The 22235-nt window shown below is 38.0% G+C and overlaps 1 protein-coding gene across 1 annotated transcript; it reads right to left on the bottom strand.

The window, feature by feature from the left end:
• Window positions 1–9549: 9549 nt before the first annotated feature.
• LOC131463794 (nuclear GTPase SLIP-GC-like) lies at window positions 9550–17869 on the bottom strand. Its single transcript, XM_058635831.1, has 16 exons — window positions 17859–17869; window positions 17653–17814; window positions 16157–16373; window positions 15868–16062; window positions 15370–15576; window positions 15112–15287; window positions 14560–14653; window positions 14391–14478; window positions 14163–14284; window positions 13066–13239; window positions 12813–12970; window positions 12617–12734; window positions 11896–12004; window positions 11645–11778; window positions 11284–11365; window positions 9550–10846 (listed from the first exon to the last, which is right to left on the bottom strand). The coding sequence occupies exons 1-16, from the start codon at window positions 17867–17869 to the stop codon at window positions 10761–10763; spliced, it is 2133 nt and encodes a 710-aa protein (XP_058491814.1). The 3' UTR covers window positions 9550–10760.
• Between the last annotated feature and the right edge of the window lie 4366 nt (window positions 17870–22235).

The following is a 22235-nucleotide window of genomic DNA, read 5'->3' on the forward strand; positions in this document are numbered from 1 at the left end:
CAAATGTGCTGATTTCATTGACTCAGATCAGTGACCGCTTGTCTTGTCTTCTGTCTGTCTGTCCTATTGTGTTCAAAACTTGTTTTTGAAGTGTGGTTGTTTGAGGTGCTGACCATATGACCAGAAGTTAGCCCCTTAACAGAAGACTCACCCAGTATAATCTGCACAAGCTTGACTTTAACATATCTTTAACATATAGGTATATAGTATATTTTTCATCACATCACACAGGAGTTGTTAATCCACCTCTGCCTCCATCAGGAAGTTCAAAATGAAATTTTACATTTGTCATTGGTGGTGCATGCATTAGCAATGTCAGCACTGAACCACACCTCAAAAATCTATTTGATAATGTACAGTAATAAATATACATTATAAATGTGTATGTCACCTCTAAATTGTGTTTTTCAACAACAGCTTAGTTAAAGAAATAATCATTTTAAGGAAGGACTATGCAATTGTATGTATCAAAACTGATCACTGTACCACTGCATCCTCCCACAACTCTAAATTCTTTCAGTTTTGTAACAAAGTAAAGAAATCCAACACCCAATTATCAAAAGGTTTTGAAGAAGAAATTAATTATAAAATCAAGAAAGAATGTTGTAAAATCCCGACATATTTAATGGGTATATACACATACATATATGTGTGTGTGTGTATATATACATAAAACATCCAATGACTTTTCATTGTTTCATACAGCATATTATAGCACAAAAGACTTCTGCATGTTATCCTGTTTTAATTTAGTTTCTCCCTGTTAAATTTACTCTTGAATTAAATGTATTCAATTTGCCATACTCACATTCTGTTGCTTCCTCTTTGACGGACAAACAATACCACAGTGCAGTGCTCAATCTGAGCCTTTTCTTTTAAGTCTCCACCTCTCACTAGTTTCACAGTATTTTTTCATAAGAGTTAGATTGTGCAATATTGCAGAACAGGTTCTGAGGCTACATCAACATGTTATGTATGTGTCCAGATGAGTCAGAAAATATTTCTCACAAAACATAAAAACAATAATGATAATTATTATAATGACATAAGATTACATTACACGTCATTGAGCAGACACTTTTATCCAAAGCGACGAACAATAAGTGCATTTCAACATTTGTTTACAAATAAGAGGACAATAGACTGGTGGAGGCTACAGTGAGAAATGACCCTGCCACTGAAAATGGGCAAATGAACACTCAAAAATGTGCCCAATAAATTGTGCCAATAAAGGCATTGCCAATATAATAGAACAAGCATGGATATGGACTATGAGTATTTTTATGATCAGATGAATGAGGTACCTTTCATCGACAGATGGGGGCAATGGACTGAGTTACGTGGCTTACATGTTCTCCAAGGAAAGACTGTAGGAGGTTGGGATTATGGAGACTTTGACGTACCGAACACATCCCAGCGCCTCCGAGGGCTCAGTTTACTTTCAATGGTTCTCATTTTGGGAGGAAGAACAGGCCAGACTCAAAATCAGTAATATGAACAGGCAGGTCATTGTCAAACAGATTTTGGAAGAAGGAAAATATTGATTGTGGGATGAAAGTTTTACTTAAATGTGATGCTAATGGTGAAAGCAGAGTTTTAAAATTAGATTGGAAAACCCTGAGTAAGTTATGCTCTTCCAGAAAGGCAAATAACTGACTGTAAACTATGTTCTTGAGGATTTTATAAGGCAGAAAATAAAAGAAATAAAAGGCAGCTTGGAGACACGCCTATAATCAGTGAGAACTGCGTGATCAAGACCTGTTTTGTTTCATAACAGGTTGCACGACTGCATTTTTTTTAAATATTCAGGGACCACACCTGAGCACAGATTGCTATTAATAACTGCAAGTACAGATGGGCCTACAGTGGGGAAAACTTCCTTGCATGTTCTGCATGGGTTCTGTTCCGGGTCCTCTGGTTTTCTCCCACACTTTAAAAACATGCAGAGGTTAACTGAACACTCTAAATTGCCCATAGGCCCATAGGTGTGAGAGTATATGGTCTATGTGATGGACCTGCGACCGGTCCAGGGTGTGCCCAGTGGACGATGGATGGTTTTCGTTACCTACAATTCAGTCTTCACAAAGGTATTCTGTAGGCTGTAGTGTTAAACACTAGCTTTACAAATGTGCTGATTTCATTGACTCAGATCAGTGACCGCTTGTCTTGTCTTCTGTCTGTCTGTCCTATTGTGTTCAAAACTTGTTTTTGAAGTGTGGTTGTTTGAGGTGCTGACCATATGACCAGAAGTTAGCCCCTTAACAGAAGACTCACCCAGTATAATCTGCACAAGCTTGACTTTAACATATCTTTAACATATAGGTATATAGTATATTTTTCATCACATCACACAGGAGTTGTTAATCCACCTCTGCCTCCATCAGGAAGTTCAAAATGAAATTTTACATTTGTCATTGGTGGTGCATGCATTAGCAATGTCAGCACTGAACCACACCTCAAAAATCTATTTGATAATGTACAGTAATAAATATACATTATAAATGTGTATGTCACCTCTAAATTGTGTTTTTCAACAACAGCTTAGTTAAAGAAATAATCATTTTAAGGAAGGACTATGCAATTGTATGTATCAAAACTGATCACTGTACCACTGCATCCTCCCACAACTCTAAATTCTTTCAGTTTTGTAACAAAGTAAAGAAATCCAACACCCAATTATCAAAAGGTTTTGAAGAAGAAATTAATTATAAAATCAAGAAAGAATGTTGTAAAATCCCGACATATTTAATGGGTATATACACATACATATATGTGTGTGTGTGTATATATACATAAAACATCCAATGACTTTTCATTGTTTCATACAGCATATTATAGCACAAAAGACTTCTGCATGTTATCCTGTTTTAATTTAGTTTCTCCCTGTTAAATTTACTCTTGAATTAAATGTATTCAATTTGCCATACTCACATTCTGTTGCTTCCTCTTTGACGGACAAACAATACCACAGTGCAGTGCTCAATCTGAGCCTTTTCTTTTAAGTCTCCACCTCTCACTAGTTTCACAGTATTTTTTCATAAGAGTTAGATTGTGCAATATTGCAGAACAGGTTCTGAGGCTACATCAACATGTTATGTATGTGTCCAGATGAGTCAGAAAATATTTCTCACAAAACATAAAAACAATAATGATAATTATTATAATGACATAAGATTACATTACACGTCATTGAGCAGACACTTTTATCCAAAGCGACGAACAATAAGTGCATTTCAACATTTGTTTACAAATAAGAGGACAATAGACTGGTGGAGGCTACAGTGAGAAATGACCCTGCCACTGAAAATGGGCAAATGAACACTCAAAAATGTGCCCAATAAATTGTGCCAATAAAGGCATTGCCAATATAATAGAACAAGCATGGATATGGACTATGAGTATTTTTATGATCAGATGAATGAGGTACCTTTCATCGACAGATGGGGGCAATGGACTGAGTTACGTGGCTTACATGTTCTCCAAGGAAAGACTGTAGGAGGTTGGGATTATGGAGACTTTGACGTACCGAACACATCCCAGCGCCTCCGAGGGCTCAGTTTACTTTCAATGGTTCTCATTTTGGGAGGAAGAACAGGCCAGACTCAAAATCAGTAATATGAACAGGCAGGTCATTGTCAAACAGATTTTGGAAGAAGGAAAATATTGATTGTGGGATGAAAGTTTTACTTAAATGTGATGCTAATGGTGAAAGCAGAGTTTTAAAATTAGATTGGAAAACCCTGAGTAAGTTATGCTCTTCCAGAAAGGCAAATAACTGACTGTAAACTATGTTCTTGAGGATTTTATAAGGCAGAAAATAAAAGAAATAAAAGGCAGCTTGGAGACACGCCTATAATCAGTGAGAACTGCGTGATCAAGACCTGTTTTGTTTCATAACAGGTTGCACGACTGCATTTTTTTTAAATATTCAGGGACCACACCTGAGCACAGATTGCTATTAATAACTGCAAGTACAGATGGGCCTACAGTGGGGAAAACTTCCTTGCATGTTCTGCATGGGTTCTGTTCCGGGTCCTCTGGTTTTCTCCCACACTTTAAAAACATGCAGAGGTTAACTGAACACTCTAAATTGCCCATAGGCCCATAGGTGTGAGAGTATATGGTCTATGTGATGGACCTGCGACCGGTCCAGGGTGTGCCCAGTGGACGATGGATGGTTTTCGTTACCTACAATTCAGTCTTCACAAAGGTATTCTGTAGGCTGTAGTGTTAAACACTAGCTTTACAAATGTGCTGATTTCATTGACTCAGATCAGTGACCGCTTGTCTTGTCTTCTGTCTGTCTGTCCTATTGTGTTCAAAACTTGTTTTTGAAGTGTGGTTGTTTGAGGTGCTGACCATATGACCAGAAGTTAGCCCCTTAACAGAAGACTCACCCAGTATAATCTGCACAAGCTTGACTTTAACATATCTTTAACATATAGGTATATAGTATATTTTTCATCACATCACACAGGAGTTGTTAATCCACCTCTGCCTCCATCAGGAAGTTCAAAATGAAATTTTACATTTGTCATTGGTGGTGCATGCATTAGCAATGTCAGCACTGAACCACACCTCAAAAATCTATTTGATAATGTACAGTAATAAATATACATTATAAATGTGTATGTCACCTCTAAATTGTGTTTTTCAACAACAGCTTAGTTAAAGAAATAATCATTTTAAGGAAGGACTATGCAATTGTATGTATCAAAACTGATCACTGTACCACTGCATCCTCCCACAACTCTAAATTCTTTCAGTTTTGTAACAAAGTAAAGAAATCCAACACCCAATTATCAAAAGGTTTTGAAGAAGAAATTAATTATAAAATCAAGAAAGAATGTTGTAAAATCCCGACATATTTAATGGGTATATACACATACATATATGTGTGTGTGTGTATATATACATAAAACATCCAATGACTTTTCATTGTTTCATACAGCATATTATAGCACAAAAGACTTCTGCATGTTATCCTGTTTTAATTTAGTTTCTCCCTGTTAAATTTACTCTTGAATTAAATGTATTCAATTTGCCATACTCACATTCTGTTGCTTCCTCTTTGACGGACAAACAATACCACAGTGCAGTGCTCAATCTGAGCCTTTTCTTTTAAGTCTCCACCTCTCACTAGTTTCACAGTATTTTTTCATAAGAGTTAGATTGTGCAATATTGCAGAACAGGTTCTGAGGCTACATCAACATGTTATGTATGTGTCCAGATGAGTCAGAAAATATTTCTCACAAAACATAAAAACAATAATGATAATTATTATAATGACATAAGATTACATTACACGTCATTGAGCAGACACTTTTATCCAAAGCGACGAACAATAAGTGCATTTCAACATTTGTTTACAAATAAGAGGACAATAGACTGGTGGAGGCTACAGTGAGAAATGACCCTGCCACTGAAAATGGGCAAATGAACACTCAAAAATGTGCCCAATAAATTGTGCCAATAAAGGCATTGCCAATATAATAGAACAAGCATGGATATGGACTATGAGTATTTTTATGATCAGATGAATGAGGTACCTTTCATCGACAGATGGGGGCAATGGACTGAGTTACGTGGCTTACATGTTCTCCAAGGAAAGACTGTAGGAGGTTGGGATTATGGAGACTTTGACGTACCGAACACATCCCAGCGCCTCCGAGGGCTCAGTTTACTTTCAATGGTTCTCATTTTGGGAGGAAGAACAGGCCAGACTCAAAATCAGTAATATGAACAGGCAGGTCATTGTCAAACAGATTTTGGAAGAAGGAAAATATTGATTGTGGGATGAAAGTTTTACTTAAATGTGATGCTAATGGTGAAAGCATTGTACAAATACACTATCACTTACATATGCAACAGTTGTGGTACTGGCTGGCCAGCTGTTGAGACTGCATTGTTTTTGTGGGGACATCATTACCCAGATCAGGGTCGCAACCCGTTTGCGGTGCACCCACAATCAAACAACATGTCATTGTGGCAGTGGGATGTGGTTAGGCCAGGTCCAGTGAGAGATACGCTGAGCGGAGACGGCTGCAGGAACACAGTGGATGCAGCCCCCAGCTGTCAGAGTGACGGCGGTGCTTTTTGTTGAGACTTAAAGTAATTTCAGTTGGACTTTATTTGTTTATGCCACATATGACACATATGTCACAAGAAAATCACTCTTATGTCCTTCCTGAACCTGCCGTGAGCAGTGAAGCTCACATCTGGTTAGTCCAACCAATAAATTAAACTTATCCCTGGGACCTAACACGGTCACTAAACTTAATCTGGCAACTAACACCTCGCTGCCAATTTAAGCAGCCTTAGAATCTTTATTGTGGTATAGGATCCCTTAAAGCTGTAGACTCTAACATTTGTATACGACAGTAAAGGTGTATGACCTGGGCTTTTACATTGTATATATAGTCTGTGCAAAGAAATCTAACTGTATTGTTTCTTAAAACTACCCAGCATCTAAATGCAGCCACATTAGACTCGCATGCATCTCTTGAAACCTAAAGAAAATCAAGGATCATGGCTGTGCCAACAGATGTGCTCCTCGATGATTTCTATATTTCTATATATGTGACAGTTTTGTCTCTAAACATGGAAGAAAAAACATTTTATTTCAGATCATTACATGAAAAGTCATAAAGTCTGTATCAAATGATGAAAGCTTCTACAATCTATTCAAGGTTAGCAAAAAAGTAAGAGCACTTCATGGAGCAGTATTTAATTTAATAAAATCATAATAATAATATGACTGAGGGGCCCTATTAGACATATCCCATAGCCTTTGTTATTTGACTGAGGGCCCCATCAAGACATCAGGGGTGGATACCATAGCCTAAGGGGCCAGCACATAATAACCAGTGTTATTTGGCTTCAGGGCCCCATTACAATATCAGGATGAATAACGTGGTAGCACATTATACAGATATTGGGATAGTAATGCAGGGGCCCGACTTCCGGTGATGCAGCTGAGCTAGGAAGACGTGTGCTCCGGAGCTCTTCAGGAAAACTCGGTTTTAAGTTATAAATAACGCCCGCTGTACCTGGAACTTTATCCAACTGGTGAAATATGGACTTGAGATCCCGAAATAAGATGCAAAGCTCAATTATCGACCATTTTTCTCCTCAAGCCGCAACACGTGAAACGAGCACCGAGCACAACATGGCCGCGGAAGAGCAACGTGAAGTGGAAGGAAGCCACGCCATACTACAAGAAATAAAACGCGGTAATGAAGCACTCTCACAGAAGCTCGATGCCAAAACTGCCGAGATTAATCATTCTATTTCGGGGTTGAAAACTGTGGTAGACGGGATGTGCTCACGCATCACGGAGGCAGAGGAGCGAATTAGCACAGCTGAAGATAAGCTAACTGAATTAGACTCCCATGTCCTCCGTCTGATGAAGGAGAAGGACTTTCTCGTGGACAAAGTAGACCAACTAGAGAATCAAAGCCGACGCAATAATGTCCGCATCGTTAACCTACAGGAGGGCGGAGAGGGAAACGACCCGGTGCGGTTCTTTACAGATTGGATCCCCTCTGTGCTGGGACGACAGCACTTTCCCGAGCCGCTGATTATTGAAAGAGCGCATCGGTCCCCGACATTCCGCACGCCAGGAGATAAGCGACCCAGACCCATTCTCATCCGCCTACTCAAGTACCAGGACCGGGATAAAATCCTCCGAATGGCCGCTAAGACATCCAGAGAAAAAGATGGGCCGATCACTTTTAAAGGGAGAGGCAGTGATGCTTTTCCCAGATCTGAGTGCAAACCTGGTGAAGCGAAGAAAGGAATACAATCATGTTAAGAAGGAGTTGCACGCAAAGAAGCTCCAATTCAGCCTCCTCCACCCAGCGACCTTGAGAGTCATCCTACCTAATGGAGAGAAAAAGTTCTTCAAATCACCAGAAGCAGCAGCATCTTTTCTCCGAGACTTCCCGGGAGGTGATTAATCCTGCGTCTCACAGGTGACTACAGGTGACTACAGGTGACTACAGGTGACTACAGGTGCAGCACCACAACTCCTCTAACTCTGAGGGAGAGCGATTCCTGCATATCCTTGAACTATCCAGTGACTCTTATGTAAGTGCAACGATCCCCCGCCATATTTATTTATTTTTTCTTTTCACGTATTTTTTCATTTATTTTTATTTTATTTTATTTTGAAATAATTTATTTTTGGACATTATGGACAAAAAGCTAACGTATCCTATTGCTGTGAGGTTGCACTTGAACTTTCATTTACTTCTGGTTAAAGCGGGTGTTAACAATGTTTACATTTGAGGTCGTTTATATACCGAGTGATTACAAACTTATATACAAGAGAGCTCCGGGCCCAAGGTATTAGTTGGGTATGATAGTTTTAGGGAGCATTCAACGGAGGTCCCGATTGGTGTTTTTGGATGGCGCCGAGTGTTCAGGGGGTCGGTGCCTGGGGGAACGGGGAGGTTTTGTTTCTATTTGTTTTTTTTCTGTTTGTTTCCAGAGAGGCATTTTCTTTAAGCTTATTGTTGAAAGACTACTAAGTCACTGTCAAATCCTTAATCTTTTTACATGAATAAGGTGTTGAAATTTGTCAGTTTTAATGTCAATGGTCTTAACGGACCCGTTAAAAGGAAGAGGGTGTTAACATATTTAAAAAAGATTCAAACAGATATAGCCTTTATCCAGGAGACTCATCTGACAGCGCAGGAACATAATAAATTAAAAAGAGGATGGATCGGCCAAGTCTTCTCTTCATCTCTCAGCTCTAAAGCCAGAGGAGTTGCTATTTTGATAAACAAAAACATTCCCATCACTGTTCAGGAAACAATAAGTGATCCACTAGGCCGCTATGTCTTAATAAACTGTCTAATTTACTCTGAACAATGGACCTTGCTAAACCTTTACGCCCCTAATTATGATGACACTTTCTTTATTCAAGACATTTTTCTTAAAGTATCAGGGGGTCGTGAACATATTCTTATGGGAGGAGATTTTAATTTCTGTTTAGACCCGATTTTGGATAAATCAGCAACCTCCACTGCAAAGTCTAAGTCAGCCTCAACTACTCTATCATTTATGAAAGATTTAAATCTAACAGATGTTTGGAGGCAAATACATCCCCAAACCATAGACTATTCTTTTTATTCAAACCGTCATAATTCACATACTAGAATTGATCTTTTCTTACTGTCAACACATGTGGCTTACAGAGCATTAGAGTCTGATTATCTGCCAAGGATACTTTCTGATCATTCTCCACTCACTCTATCTATAGTAATGCCTGAGAAAATGGCCAGCATGTACAGGTGGCGTTTGAATCCGACCCTCCTTAAAAAAAGTGACTTCTGTAAATTTGTCAGGGATCAAATCAAACTATTCTGTGAAACAAACTGTCCTTCTTCCCCTAATAGTTTCATACTATGGGATACATTAAAAGCTTATTTAAGAGGACAAATAATCTCATGTACAAAAGGACTTAAAAAATCATATGTAGCAGAAGTGGAAAAATTAGAAAAGGAAATTCTTGGGCTGGAAAAAGACTTTCAGCAACATAGGGATAAGAAGATATACAGTTTATTGGTTCATGTATATCTTGAAATTGAAAACTGAAAAATAAAATATTCTTAAAAAAAGTAATGCAGGGGCCCCACAGCCCATGGGCCTAGGGTTGCCAACCATTACGTAAAATAAGGCAAGGCAAGATTCTTTGTATAGCGCCATTCTTACACAAGGCAATTCATAGTGTATTACAGAAGCAAGTAAATACATTGGAAACAAAATCAATTAAAAACAATTTAAACATTAAACCCCTCAAGAATCAAGAAGACAAAGAATTTTTTCATCTGTTCTGTGTTTGCCCTCCATGTGAAAATGAAATAAGTCACAGGGCTTACACTCCCACTCCCAAAGTGCTCTTTTACCTGTTCTTCCCATTTCATCTAATCCGTCCCCCTTTAACTCAGAGGTTAACTTAAAACTAATAAAACATTGGAATGTAATTTAAAATCCTTAAACATCATTAAACAAGCAGATGTGAACGTTAAAGTGGTTAAAATTGGCAATATCAGAAAAATATATATATATATATATGTATAAAAAAAATAAGGATTTGTTCCATATTTAAAAGACAAACAACATTTGGATTGAACAGAATGTTATTTTTGACAAGTCAGCCCAAAACCATGACAGAAAAAAATCCAGGTTAGTCCACTAATGAAGTTTGCACAATTGATAAGACGGAAAATAAAACCCTCCTCCTGCTGTCAGGCCCTCTCAGTCTGTCATTCATTACTATCCAGCAGAAAATGGACACTTTTAACTGATTGTCCTATTCGCTGTGAGTCCTGTGTATCGTAGCAACGGAGAAGCAACAAGATGTAAAAGTAAAAATGATTACAATCATTCCTTATTTTATCATGAAGAAGTTGGTGAGCCTACATGGGCCCCTGGGGCTGGGTCCATCCTCGTCCAATAACACAAAGCACAGAAAAAGCAGGTAAAAAGCAAACACGCTCACTTATCTCATAGTAATTATCATTTTTAAATTGTACATTAATAAAATGAAGCTGTGATTTATTTATCACACAATTATCTCATGGAAAGGGCTAATTTACCTACAATATAAGGTGATACAGAAACGGCATTAAAAATGGTCAGAAATGTTACAAAGTACAACTCTGCTCTTGTCAGGATGGTTTGTCACCTTTAAAAATGAGGTCTCCAAAGAAAAAGCTTGGGAAATATAACCCTCGAAGACACAATCCTGTCATCAGTTGGACGGCCCTGGTCGTTCTTCTGGCCTGCCTTCCAGGTGAGTGTAGTATTTGGTCACATTGTCAAGCTCTCCTGAAACATCTAAAAAAATATGTATGTTTCATTACATTACATTACATGTCATTTAGCAGACGCTTTTATCCAAAGCGACTTACAAGAAGTGCATTTAAACATTTGGGTACAAATAAGAGCTAGAAGTAAGTAAGAGCTTCAAGTAAATCAAACTATGAAGTGCTAGTCATAAGTGCGATAAATAGTTTTTTTTTTTTTGTTGTTGTCGTCGTCGTTATCGTCTTAGTCGAGGTAGAGTCGGAAGAAATGTGTTTTTAGTCGGCGGCGGAAGATGTGGAGGCTTTCTGCTGTCCGGATGTCGATGGGGAGCTCGTTCCACCATTTGGGAGCGAGGACAGTGAACAGTCTCAGGTTTCAGGTTGATTTATTAATTTCAGGCAGTAATAAATGTATTGAATTCTCAGTGATCCATGTATAAGAATTGATTGATTTATGCTGTTTTCTACCTGGGAATGAGTCGCTGTCTGTCTTGAGTGCCAGTTCAATAGATTCCATCAGGGTTTCCTCGAGTTTCTTCAGTATTTCCTCCTAATTCACCGTCATAATTAGCCATCATTACTTCATTATCACATACACAGCAACATAATGTGAATGATATGCATCAACTGTTGAGTGTTTTCAGATTGGTCAGAAGAATCAAAGACTACATTAACATGTGCAATGATAATATCACATTTATGACAGTGATGGAGAGTTTTCAGAGCAAGAGGAGCTTTAGCATATTCTACTTGATTAAAGTAAAAACATTTATGTAAATGATTACCTCAAATCATTGATAACAATACATATTACACAAAATGTACAAACCTTCAAAGCATCCAGTTGTGTCAACATGTTCATTTTAGCCATCTCAAACATTGTGTTCCTTGTAGCACGTACATGAGTCCGAATAATCTCCCTCATTTTTAACAGTGAGTCCTTTCCACGAATCTCTTTTGCTTCTGTAATTAAAAAAGTTTCCTCTTTTGTTGTTTGTCAAACTTGTTTCTGTACAATCATGATTAATATAAAGGTGTTTTACTGTCGTCGCAGGTTTTACATGAAATTATCTTGATTACCGTCATAGCATGTTTTCATGTTTGCCTCAATTGTGTCTGTCAGGCTGCTGTAGATCTTCTTCTTACGATCCCGGACGATTTTGTGGAGCTGTAGTTTGAGTTTGTCCTCCTGGAGAGAGAGAGAGAGAGAGAGAGAGAGAGAGAGAGAGAGACAAAGAGAAAGAGAGAGAGAGAGAGAGAGAGAGAACATGAAGTACATGTACATTCACACATGTTTTTGGATTGTGGGAGGAAAGTGGAGAACCCAATGTATGCTCTTCTTTCTGTTCTTCTCTACTTCATTTCCTCATCTTAAAAGACTATTAAAGAAAGTGACAGCATCCAGGGACGGCGTATTTCCAGGACAAAGACATTTTAGCTAAGTAAACTACTGATGACGTGTGTGGTTACTAATACTCCACTGGAGAAACCGTTTTCAGGCTTTACTCCGTAATATTTTACTTATCATTCTTTGCCACTATTTTCTGAAATATACAAAATGTGAAGAGGAGAAATTGTGCTTTTGCTTTACTTTAAGCAGATGCAAATTGTATTTGGCAATGCTCAGTTTCCCTTGTGTCCCCTCTGGCAGCCATGTTTTCAGTGAGCACATGTTCATCACTTCAAAAACCCAAACTATCTCTTTAACAATTGGGTTCATCATGCAGTACAGCCGTGAGGTCACTGTGCACTGAAGTCAATGTTTTATCGCCAACCTACACACACATTCACAATAGTTTACCTCTGTCTTGAGAAAAGTGAGTTGCAGTTTGACGTCATCGTGCTTTTGAATCAGCGTCTCTGTGTTCAGTGAAAACTCTTTGATGACATTCTTGAAAGGTCCAGAGTTGCTTTCATTTCTGAAAAATATCAAATGCTTTTGGTATGAACGTACATAACCGTGGACTTTCTTACGTCCTCATTAAGTAACAACTCACGGGAAGGTCTTCTTGAATTCTGCATCAATGCTGTCAGTCAGATGTGAACTTAACTTCTCATTCAAGTTTTTAGGTTTCCCTTTCTTTGATTTGTAGGCACCATTGTTCTGAACTACATACTTCAGTATCTTGTGAAAGCTGCTACCCGATGTCCTTGCCTGGGACAAAACAAACAGAGTGCAATTAAAATCAATCAAGTGCAAAAAAAAAGATTATATTAGTTAAAATATATAATTGGGACACCGGTACATACAGGCTCTAAAATGGACTTCATTGTTTTGTCACATAAACGTAGTGATTCTTCAAGGCCCTCTGCAAGGTGTGATTCAAAAGCTGAATGAGCCTCTTCCACAGACTTTTTGACTTTGTCAAGTTCATCTCTCATCTTCTCTTCAAGCTCCTTACACACTTCTGCTTTTTTACCAGCCTGAAAGTGGAAAAAAATAAAAGAAATGAATTAGTAAATCAATCCATTTGGTCCAATGAAGAATGTTTATTGCAGTATCGCTAGGGCAACAAATAGAGGCTTTTAAAGATGAATGTCTATTAAAACTGGGTCATCTATGTAATAGACATGTGAAACACAGCAAGTGCCTTTTTGACCGAGAAAGGCAGAAAAATGTCATGTTGGCTCATGAAGATGACCGACAACAATTCCCAGCATGCACTGCGCTCGCTGCCCCGTGAGAGTCTTGCTGTCTCAAGCTTAGAAGCAGACAGGGCTAGTTGTGTAAACACACAAACCCCCACGAGGAATTAAATATGTAATAAAAATAAAAATACAAAACAAAACACTAGTTTTCACTGAAATGCAGGTCTTTTCTCTTACAGTCATATCAGTTTGAAAACTACATTCAGTCATTGTGGTTCTCAGTTTACTCTGCAGAGCAAGAGCCGGGTTAGCATAAGTGTTAGCAAAGATGGCGGACACTGTTTACATTCTGGGACTGAAGTCTCGTCCCCCTAGAGGTGAGTCTAAAAAGTTCAGACCTTGAACCTTGACTCAGCGTAGGGCAAAAATTGGAAAGGGAAAAAGATTGTGAAAAACTGAGGGAGGGAAGCACAATTTATAAAAAAAAATACTACTGCTATTCTAGCAATACAAAGCCACATGCAAATCAGTGAAGTATTCCTTTATTATGCTCATCATATGTCAACAATATTTCAACAAATAAGATCAAAAGTGTCTTTGAAACAAATTACAGACGATAGGTTTACTTCAGTTATGCAGCCTGTAACAATTTACCACACTTTAACTGCTATGCAGCAAGGTCCACAGACATGATTAAGATGTGTTTTTTTTATATTAATGGCATATAAAATGATCAATGACATAAAGATAACTCTTACCACTTCCATGCATCTGGTTCCTTGAATCAGAGACAAAATCCCACGAGCTCCAGACACATAGTTTAATGTCTCTGAGTGAGAGTCGTTCAGGTCTTTCAAAATATTCTGCAATCGCGGAATTTCTGTCAAAGAAATATGCTATCATTTGAAATACTTATACATAATATGTAATGTATACCACACTCAACATTTCACACAAACATCTGTTATGGAGAAATCTCTACTTACCGGTTTCATCTCGCTCAAGATATTTAGTCTTCAGAAACTCTTTGGAGCTCACTGTGAACACTTTGAAACAGTCATCACTGAAGTGTTTCTGGGGGAAAGGCCTGTGATTTTAGCAGGTTTCTAGTTGTAGTCTTTGTTTCAGATTTTCTCTGTTTTTAATGTAACGCACCTTAATTTCGTTTTCCTTGCTGAATTGTTTCATCACTCCACGTTTGGCTTTTTCGTTTCGTTCAAGCACACGATTACGAACTTCATCTCGTGACCTGCAAGAGATTTCAACCTGCAACTCAGTCTTCCTGGAACACTGAAACATCTGAAGTTTGGAGAAGAGTCTAGACATACAATCCTACTTAACAGAAAAAAACATGTCTTTGTTTCTTTAAATAATCTCACATCCCACAGTTCATGATTGTAGGTAAGCGTTGGAACGTAGGTGGACCGGTAAATCACTACAACAGACCAGTACAGTGTCTACATCACTGCAGGTGTTGTCTCAATGTAAGGGAACATCTCAGTGAAGCTTTGTGACCATCTGTTGTACACACTAGGTTCTATCTGCAAAGTAGTTTCAGAACCACGATATTATTGCTGTAACACTGACTTTCATTCATCATCACCGATCCCCAACATCTCTTAGTCTGATCAACATCAGCCCAGGATCAACAGAATGAAATGTTTTAGACAGATCATGGATTCATAAATCAAATCTTTCAGTACTTACTTAAAATCTGAATCATTAATTTGATCAGACTTGGTGCAAATGAAGTGAATGTGCTGACACTCGCCACCATTTCCCATAAGGCTGCTGGCATTTTCCAGGATCTCCCAAGATTCTTTCTCTGCTGTTGCTCGAGTAGTTTCAGTCACAATCCACACAGTGGAACAGTTTCCAACAATCTGCAGATGCATTACAGTCAATAAAAATACTGTTTCTAAACGAGATATATATAATAAACAGAACTGAAAGTAAACAGCGTACCTCTTTCCACATTTTATCTCTGCTTTTGTTACGATCCCCAGTTCCCGGAAGGTCCACAATTGTGACATGCTGAAGGAGGTCATTTCCAGGAACCCTGAGAGTCACACACTTCACTAACGGCCAATACTGTCTCTTTACTTCTTTACACTTTTCCACGTTGGAGTAATTTCTTGTGTATTTGACACATTTTTCTGCAAGTTCTTTAGCCTGTGATCAAAAATAAAATAAGGTTAAATTACACGATCTGTTCATACATGTATTCAAAGAGTTTTACTAACTGCAGAAAATAAGTACAAGTCTCAACTGAACTTAGTAAAAGTAACAGAGTAAATGAAAAGAAGTGATTTTGAGTAATAACAAACAATTGTGAAGTATAGATTTCACAGTTGACCACCATTATATATTATTATATGATGTATATTATATATATTATATTAATCTTTAGTGGATTCACATGGGTATCATCACAAATGTTAGTGTTAAAGAGGTTTTACTAACCGAGTCACATTTGATAATCTTCTTCCTTGACTGGAGAAATTCTGGAATTTCTTTGAAATATTTGTTGTCCATGCCGTTAGAGATTTCTTTCCAATCTTGTTCATACAGTGCTGAAATCTTTTCCTTAGTGGCACTATAATCATCATCATGCTCATCAAGAACATTTTCCATAGACCACAGTTCATCTTTCCACTCCTAAAATAAATGAAATTATTTGGAACAAATGAGTTGTGAAATGACATGTGATATCTGATGGTGAAAATGAAAAAGAGAAGAAGAACATACTCACCTCTGGCGTAATGAACTCAATGTGTGCCTCATATCTTTGTGTGTCCATGTTAGCCTCCAGTTTTATCATGACTGAGGTACATGCATCGACATCCCCAGACGGCAGAAGTTCCTTCTCCTCAATGACGGCATTTATCAAAGAGCTCTTTCCAGCTCCCGTTTTCCCAAAGACACCAACTAGTTCCCTTTTTTCTGTCATCAAATCTTTGATTTTATCTCTGTTGTACAAAATGTAAATATAGGTTAGGCTGACCATGGATTTAAAGAGTGGGATTTAGTCAGAACAGCAGAAAACAATTCATACAATCAGGTGATTGTACACTTAAAACTAAGTATACAGTAATTACTCTGCTTCAAGTTCGACGGAGCCCCTAGAGCAGGGGTCTCAAACTCAAATGACCTGTGGGCCACTGACGGTCTCGTCTGGTCAGTCGGGGACCAGTCAAGTAAAAAAAAAAAAAAAGCCCAACTTTTTTGGGAAAAGCAACAGTTGTGGTGGACATTATGAGCTCATATCAATTTTTTATTTTATTTTATGTATGCTATTGCCTCGTGTGAGCTTTTCTGTCTTTTATCCATTATTCTGTACTTTGTACACTTTGGTCCACTGTGTTTGTTTTTAAGTGCTTTACATATAAAGTTGGATTGGATCATTTCAAAATATAAGTGGTTGTTTTAATATGCAACAATAAAAAAAACATATTTATGATGCAAAATTAATCTATTCATTTAAAAATAAAAACATATAGAAATGACTCGTTACAACTTGATATTGTTTGGAGGGCCACATGAAATCGATTGGAGGGCCACATGTGGCCCCCGGGCTTATATATAAACTCAGCGGTAGAGCGGGTCTTGTTTCAACTGGAGGTTTGAGGGTTGGATTCCAGGCTCAACTAGTCTACATGCCAATGTGTCCCTGTGAAGACAATGTAACCCCATGTTTTATTTCTATTTCAGTGGTGTCCAAACTTTTTTTTAAAGGGCCAGATTCAATAATGTGAAGATTTCTGGGGGCCAATGGCCTCTCAGACCTTCTTCTAACAGTAAATGTTACAAATGAACTGTTTTATAATAATTTAATTTTCATTGTCACAATTATAATATTTAAATGGCAATGTAAGCAAATCTAAGTGATTTGCTTACAGTGAAAAATCTGCCTTTCGTTCACGTTTGGAGTCAAGTAACGTAATAGACCCAGAGGTGGGTATTGAACATGGGACAGGGTTTTAAAGAACAAGCCCTGACCGGCTGACCTAAAAGGGACTGAAGCTGACTTCCTGTCTAAGTCCCTAATAGGCTATAAATCAAAGACATTTAAAAAACTTATTGCGAGGCATCTCAAAACTGCCCCCCAAAAAAACAATCTCACTATGTCCCTTGAGGGGCGTGGTAAAGTTCTACCAAATGGAAATAATTTCCCAAAGTTTTACACACTGGAGCTTAAGTGTATTGTGTTACTCTTACTTTTCTTCATACAGAAAACATAATACTTACTTCAGGAAAGCGTTGAGCCTTGTGTTGTCTTTATTTTGTAGTTTCTCGGTGACAAAATCCATTGTGCGTCTCACACCAGCCCGTATGACGCTTTCTATCAGAGTGAAAATAAAGAGCTGTTGGAATGGAATAATGATAAACTCTGAGATTACAGCCACTGAGCTAAAACATCACATGTTATTAATGCTCATATGTAGCTTTGGTACAGGTAGTACATGGTTGACTGCTCTGATTGGACACTGGCCTACTATTAAAAAAGGATTTTCTGTGGCCAATATAAAGAAAACAATACTGGACAATGACATTTTGACATTTGTGGGTTGCTATTGCGGAGAGTGGTAGCATGAATAACTGAAAATGAATCTGGTGAAATGACACATTGACGTTTCCTGGGCGTCTCCTCCTTAGGATCCAGCAGTCTCTTCCCTTATTGAAGAGAAAAGTTTGCTGCAGTAGTCTCTCCCAACAATAAATCTTTGACACATTACAGACGTTTAATCAAAGCAAAACTATTACTGCCTTGAAAACACAAACTAAACCTTCATATGAGGTCATATATCATATAAGATATACAGATATTTCACCTGGGTCATCTCTGTCTCTGGTGGATGGAACCTGAGGATGAACATGATGTTACTTGACTGTTAGATCAAAAAACATATCATACACATCATATGTTGTTTAACAGAACAAACTCATGAACACATGAAGTCATGCCATGAATCAGAAAAGACCAAACAAGTGATCAGTGTTGATTTGCCTCAGTGAACAACAGTTAAATCATCGTGTGCACAGATTTATGCACCAAAAGCATATGAATGGAGAATTAGGGAACATTTGCTAATTTCAAGCCTCTGCGATTCAGTGATATCTTTATATGAGAAGAATCAGGTGTTTAGACTGTAGATGGAGCATACAGCCATGTCAAAACCTGAGCAGGCATTAAATAGAATCTCTCTCTCCACAATTAATGGCTCAGATGACTATTATATACTACATGTGGCGAGATGACTGTATTCATTTGTCTACAACTTACTGGAGGAGGAAAATCAACCTTTTCCAGAGTTGATGGTGGAGGAGTCTGTGTTGCCTGGAGACAACAGAAGATACTTATCCGTAACAGTAAAGACGTTCTTATAGAAAAATATCTATGAGTGTATTCACATTAATATTGTCAACCAGAAAACACTTAATAATTCACAGTAAAGACATTTTTATAAAGAAATTAAAAATATCTATGAGTGTATTGACATTGACATTGTCAACCAGGTCAGCACAGTATCCCCATGGTGCCAGACTCCAGATCAGCACACCCTAGGGCTCCATCAGGGCACCATAGAGGGCACCATCCCACCCCAGAGAGCCAGAGGGACAACCTTCCAGCACACATAAACCCAGCCCCCAACTGCCACCCACAATGTGGCGGTGGCGTGGCCGATGCCAACAGCCAACCACCCGACACTCCCCACGGGCTTTTGGGTATTTACCTGTCTGCAATCTTCTGGAGGCGGAGCAGCAACCACTTCCTGATTTGATGATGGATGTTGTGTTTCCTGTAGACAGCAGAAAACCTTTACTACATGTACTACCTACATATGTATTAGCATTGATTGTAATTTGATGTTGTCATTTACATCACCATGTGTCAGTAAACAAGGGAAAAAAGCAGTAATCGTGCACAGCTGTGTGTCAGAAGTTACTAATGACAAACATCATTAAAGTACAGACTTGCCTTCCACAACTTATGTTTATCCTTGAAGATCAACCTCGGTCCTCCTTTTGGGATCAACTGATCAATTAATCGATCATCAAGAAGGTGAAAACTTTGCTCATTTATTTCTTCATCTGTAATTAAGAAATATTTAATTAAATCACAGTCATGAAAAAATAAGTTTTAATTTTTGTTTATATGCTCCTGGTCTCTTTCTTCTGTCCCTCCTCTTCTTTGTCCCCCATTTTTCCTTTCACCCCAACCGGTCTAGGCAGATGGCTGTGAGTCTGGTTCTGTCAGAGATTTCTTCTTCTGTTAAAAGGAAGATTTTTCTCTCCACTGATGTGTTTGCTCATTGTGTGAATTGTTGGGTTTCTCTGCTCTCCATGATGTTGTCTGTGTACAGTGCCTAAAGATAATGTATGTTATGATTTGGCGCTATACAAATAAAATTGAATTGAATTGAATTAAATGATTGTGTCAGGTGAATGCATATTTATTTTTTCCTGTTGAGATAATTCTTTACTTTCCAAGCTTCCAGGTATCCTGTGCTCATAGCCCTTTTTTTCCAAAACACAAATTAATTGCATTGTCCTTTGAGTTCAAATGTTGCTTCTTATTTTAAGTTATTTTAGACTTAGTGATGCAAACAACACTAGGATGGGTTAGTGAACACTTTTCTCTCAATGTTATGTCTGCGATGCACAGCAGACCAAAGCTGCAGCAGTGTCACTTCTGTATGAGTAGATATTCATCTGTTTATTTTACATTTTATCTGTACCTCACAAAGAAACATACTTTACCTTCAAAATTAGGTATCCACTTGCTGAGTCCCCATTCTTGTAATTTATTTTTAACAAAAGTGTCCATGTCCCACAGCAGAAACTGAATGGTAGATAAATTGGTTTATTTAGTCATGAAGTCATACATGATGGACACTAGTGAAAAATAAAACCAGTCAAAGGTATGCTCACCTAAATCCAATCCAACTGTGTAAATCACTTTAATACAACCACAGTGGACCAAAGTACAGAATAATAAATAAACGACAGAATAAAGAAAAGACATAAAAGCTTACACGAAACATAAAAAAAATAGCGTCAAAGGAGAAGATTTGAAAACAGAAATTTCTGATGTGCACGGGGAGATCATTCCACTGTTAAGGAGTCATAACAGCGAAAGCACGGTCCCCTCTGAGGGCCATCCAGGCCTTTATGTCGTCAAGACACCTAAGCAACGGTTGGATGGATATGTGTTTTTTTCTTTTAGGAGGCACATGAATCTGACAATCGTCTGAATAACCGTGGAATAAAATGCTGGGTCGCCTAAGTATTGAGTCAGGTGGAAGCAGATAGAAAGAGAAGAGGGCCTGAAACTGAGCCCTGAGGGACTCAACACAAGGGAGGAGCAGAGGTGGATACAGAGTCATCAATGCCCAGTAGCTAAAAAGATTTATAAATTCTTTAAAGAGCTGATTCTGCACTGTGCAGAGTTTTAAAATTAGATTGGAAAACCCTGAGTAAGTTATGCTCTTCCAGAAAGGCAAATAACTGACTGTAAACTATGTTCTTGAGGATTTTATAAGGCAGAAAATAAAAGAAATAAAAGGCAGCTTGGAGACACGCCTATAATCAGTGAGAACTGCGTGATCAAGACCTGTTTTGTTTCATAACAGGTTGCACGACTGCATTTTTTTTAAATATTCAGGGACCACACCTGAGCACAGATTGCTATTAATAACTGCAAGTACAGATGGGCCTACAGTGGGGAAAACTTCCTTGCATGTTCTGCATGGGTTCTGTTCCGGGTCCTCTGGTTTTCTCCCACACTTTAAAAACATGCAGAGGTTAACTGAACACTCTAAATTGCCCATAGGCCCATAGGTGTGAGAGTATATGGTCTATGTGATGGACCTGCGACCGGTCCAGGGTGTGCCCAGTGGACGATGGATGGTTTTCGTTACCTACAATTCAGTCTTCACAAAGGTATTCTGTAGGCTGTAGTGTTAAACACTAGCTTTACAAATGTGCTGATTTCATTGACTCAGATCAGTGACCGCTTGTCTTGTCTTCTGTCTGTCTGTCCTATTGTGTTCAAAACTTGTTTTTGAAGTGTGGTTGTTTGAGGTGCTGACCATATGACCAGAAGTTAGCCCCTTAACAGAAGACTCACCCAGTATAATCTGCACAAGCTTGACTTTAACATATCTTTAACATATAGGTATATAGTATATTTTTCATCACATCACACAGGAGTTGTTAATCCACCTCTGCCTCCATCAGGAAGTTCAAAATGAAATTTTACATTTGTCATTGGTGGTGCATGCATTAGCAATGTCAGCACTGAACCACACCTCAAAAATCTATTTGATAATGTACAGTAATAAATATACATTATAAATGTGTATGTCACCTCTAAATTGTGTTTTTCAACAACAGCTTAGTTAAAGAAATAATCATTTTAAGGAAGGACTATGCAATTGTATGTATCAAAACTGATCACTGTACCACTGCATCCTCCCACAACTCTAAATTCTTTCAGTTTTGTAACAAAGTAAAGAAATCCAACACCCAATTATCAAAAGGTTTTGAAGAAGAAATTAATTATAAAATCAAGAAAGAATGTTGTAAAATCCCGACATATTTAATGGGTATATACACATACATATATGTGTGTGTGTGTGTATATACATAAAACATCCAATGACTTTTCATTGTTTCATACAGCATATTATAGCACAAAAGACTTCTGCATGTTATCCTGTTTTAATTTAGTTTCTCCCTGTTAAATTTACTCTTGAATTAAATGTATTCAATTTGCCATACTCACATTCTGTTGCTTCCTCTTTGACGGACAAACAATACCACAGTGC

The sequence above is a fragment of the Solea solea genome, chromosome 8, assembly GCF_958295425.1.
Source record: "Solea solea chromosome 8, fSolSol10.1, whole genome shotgun sequence".
Taxonomy (NCBI): Eukaryota; Metazoa; Chordata; class Actinopteri; order Pleuronectiformes; family Soleidae; genus Solea; species Solea solea.

What these genes read in the sequence shown, in the direction of transcription:
- LOC131463794 (XM_058635831.1), bottom strand. An exon ending in TTGAGTTCATTACGCCAGAG is followed by an intron (nt 16,063 to 16,156) that starts GTGAGTATGTTC and finishes CATTTATTTTAG; the next exon opens with GAGTGGAAAGATGAACTGTG. An exon ending in GAGATAAAATGTGGAAAGAG is followed by an intron (nt 15,288 to 15,369) that starts GTACGCTGTTTA and finishes ATGCATCTGCAG; the next exon opens with ATTGTTGGAAACTGTTCCAC.